This window comes from Rhinopithecus bieti, unplaced genomic scaffold (assembly GCF_001698545.2).
Source record: "Rhinopithecus bieti isolate Rb0 unplaced genomic scaffold, ASM169854v2 scaffold_15368, whole genome shotgun sequence".
In the NCBI taxonomy this organism is placed as follows: Eukaryota; Metazoa; Chordata; class Mammalia; order Primates; family Cercopithecidae; genus Rhinopithecus; species Rhinopithecus bieti.
The window spans coordinates 38,305-41,263 of record NW_016808463.1 but is presented as its reverse complement, the minus strand read 5'-3'; the positions used below and the strand labels follow the sequence as shown (position 1 = coordinate 41,263).

At 37.7% G+C, this 2,959-nt stretch overlaps 1 protein-coding gene across 1 annotated transcript; it reads right to left on the bottom strand.

Annotated features, from left to right (window-relative positions):
- Positions 1-1,029: 1,029 nt before the first annotated feature.
- LOC108538561 (interferon omega-1) lies at positions 1,030-2,288 on the bottom strand. The gene has a single exon (XM_017886725.1). The coding sequence runs from the start codon at positions 1,962-1,964 to the stop codon at positions 1,377-1,379; it is 588 nt and encodes a 195-aa protein (XP_017742214.1). The 5' UTR covers positions 1,965-2,288; the 3' UTR covers positions 1,030-1,376.
- Between the last annotated feature and the right edge of the window lie 671 nt (positions 2,289-2,959).

Genomic DNA, 2,959 nt, shown 5'->3' with positions numbered 1-2,959 from the left:
ATCCACGTTCTTCTCTAGATGCCACCTTACTTTCTTTTTCCACTTGACAAACTTCCCCAAATAATTTTCTAAACACAGTGTTCTTAATTTCTCTTTTTGTGTTTCCTCTTCAACTTACGCCAATCGTGTTTCTATCTCATTCATTCTACTAACCCAGATCCTCCTAAGGTCATCAATGGAGTCTGTTTCCAGGTTCACGAGGACAGTTCAGCCCTCACCTTCCCTGAAAGCACCATTGTCTTCCCCTCATTAGACTCTCCCTCATTCCTTCCAATTTCTCTTTCTAACTGCACTGGCTACTTTACCTCAGTCTCCTTTACATATTCTCCTTCTCTGCACTACCTTTGAATGCTGAGGGTCTGCAGGACAAGGTTATGTCCTCATCTCATTGTCCCCTCTGTTTATAAGTGACTACATTCATTCCTATGTCCTTGTTACCAGACATGCAATAAAGAATCTTAAATTAATACCTTTGCCCATGCATTCGTTGTTCACTCTAGACCCATATTCCCAACTGTCAATAAGATTTCTGCAATTTCATATCTCCCAGGCACCTTAGAAAGGACATCTAATATTGTTCTTTCTCATCATCATTTGCACCTAAAGCTTCTAGTATGAGAACATCATTTTCTTTTCCTTATCTTTGTAGTGTTTCATATGGTGAAATTGGTACAGCTTTACTGTTTCTTTTCCTGTAAGAATGAAAACTATTCAACACAGAAAGAAACTGTCTTTATTCACCTGTATTTCTTTTTTAAAATAACTTTTTAAATTTTTGTGGGTACATAGTAAGTGTATATATTTATTGGTTGCACGAGATCTTTTGATAGAGTCATGCAGTGAGTACACCTGCTTTGCTTGACATCAATTCCAAAATATGCCACTTTGATACTCACTTTATACATATTATGTAAATGGAATGAATGAATAGGTAAGTATATATTACCATCCATTCCTTGATTTGGATCAGAAAACTAGTGCTTGAATTTTGGTTTTAGAATAAATAACTTCAAGAAGTTTTGATTGAAAATAATTTAATAAATAACAAAATACAATATTTAACCAAATGGAAAGCTGAACATGTTTTGTAATCTTAATACAATGTAAAGGCAAACATTTGTTATATAAGAATGTAAATATTATAAATATGATAAAATGTAAGAATAAATAAATAAATGAGTAAAAATAAATAACATCTTAGGGACTGATGCCCCAAAACCTAAGTCTTTTTAACATATACTAGCTTAATATATTGACAAAGTATTTGCAGAATTAATTCAATCAATTCTGTGATTAAATCAGAAATAAGAGTCTTTTGAAATGACCGGAGTCACATGTGCAAGTGCTATATGGCAAATTAATCAATGAGAATCATTTCAAGATGACCCCAGGTCTCCATCTTTACTTCTCAGTCTTTCTTGCATGTTTGTTGATAAGAACAAGGATTTCATGATTTCCATTCTGACAACTTCCCAGGCACAGTCGCTGTATTTCTTCTCCTTCAGGTAGACACGGATTCCCTGGAAGTACCTCCTCAAGGTCAGTGCAGGGCTCCTAATTGCCCCAGCAGATTCCCCTTCTCGCATTATCTGCACCAAGCAGGTCTCCAGGTGTTCTAGTTGCCGATGAAGTCCAGTGTGGAGATGGTCTAGGAGGGTCGTGTTCCAGGCAGCAGAGGAGCGCTCTGTGTGGAAGAGGTTGAAGATCTGCTGTAGCATCTCATGGAGGACAGACATGACCTGGGCCTTCTGCAACTGGCTCCCTTCTACCATCTCCTGGGGGAACCTGAAGTCTCTTCTGTCCTTGAGACACAAGAAAGGGGAGATTCTCCTCATTTGGTGCAGAAGCACCAAGGTGTTCCTGCTAAGTAGGCCATGGTTCTGAGGCAGATCACAGCCCAGAGATCCAACAGGACTATAGCTGGTCATCACTAGGGCTGCCAGTAGAGGGAACAGGAGGGCCATTGGGAAATGAGGGTGCTGCTGGCTTTACTGAGCTGGATATGGCTTAACCTTGGACCCTAGGTTTTCTGAAGACATTCCTTGTATGCATGGCTTTTAATAGGAAACAAATGGTTTTCATTTTCTGAATGTTTCTCTGTACTTTCACTTTCTTTTTTTGTTTTCATTTGTGTATTCTCCCTATGACCTTAAGAGGATAACAACAATCTATCAATTTTGCATTAGACTTCAGCTAAACTCGAGTAAACTTCAGCTGTGTCAGTACAAATGAATGCTTAATCAAATGAAAAACGTTTTGGTACTGAAGTAATAAGTGTATATACTATATGTATGTAAATAATCAGATACACTCACGCTACACTAACTTTATATATTATATATTTATATATACACATTATATACGGAATACATGTATATATAATATATGTGTATATAATATATATTTGTATATATATGTTCATATATATATGAAAAAATCCTTTTCTCTGTTCTAGAAACAAAATTTTAACCCTTAACCTTAACCTCCATTTTTACCCTCCTTACTTTACATAGGAAGTCAGGCCCTATGGGTTTCTATATTTGCTTTAGGATATACAAGATTATCTGCAGCAAATAAGCTCTTTAGAACCAAGAACAGGATTTTGCTGTTGTTTGTTTGTTTGGTTTTTAGAGATATTAGTGATGAGGTCTTAATCTGTCACCCAGGTTGGAGTGTAGTGGCATGATCAGAGGTCACTGCAGCCTTTAACTCCTAGGCTCAAGCAATCTCCGTGCCTCAGCCTTCTGAGTAGCTGGGACTACAGGTGTGCACCATAATGTCTGGCTGATTTTTTGTTGTTGTTGTTGTTGTTGTTAGAGATGAGGTCCCACTATGTTGTTCAGGCTGGTTGCAAACTTCTGGCCTGAAACTGAGGCCTCCTGCCTCAGCCTCCCAAGTAGTTGGAATTACAGATGTGAGCCAAAAACGCGGTTTTGTTTGCTGTTTTATTTACAACAGA

Bases quoted from the DNA above. Each gene is read 5' to 3' on its own strand.
- LOC108538561 (XM_017886725.1), bottom strand. From the start codon at position 1,964: ATGGCCCTCCTGTTCCCTCTACTGGCAGCCCTAGTGATGACCAGCTAT.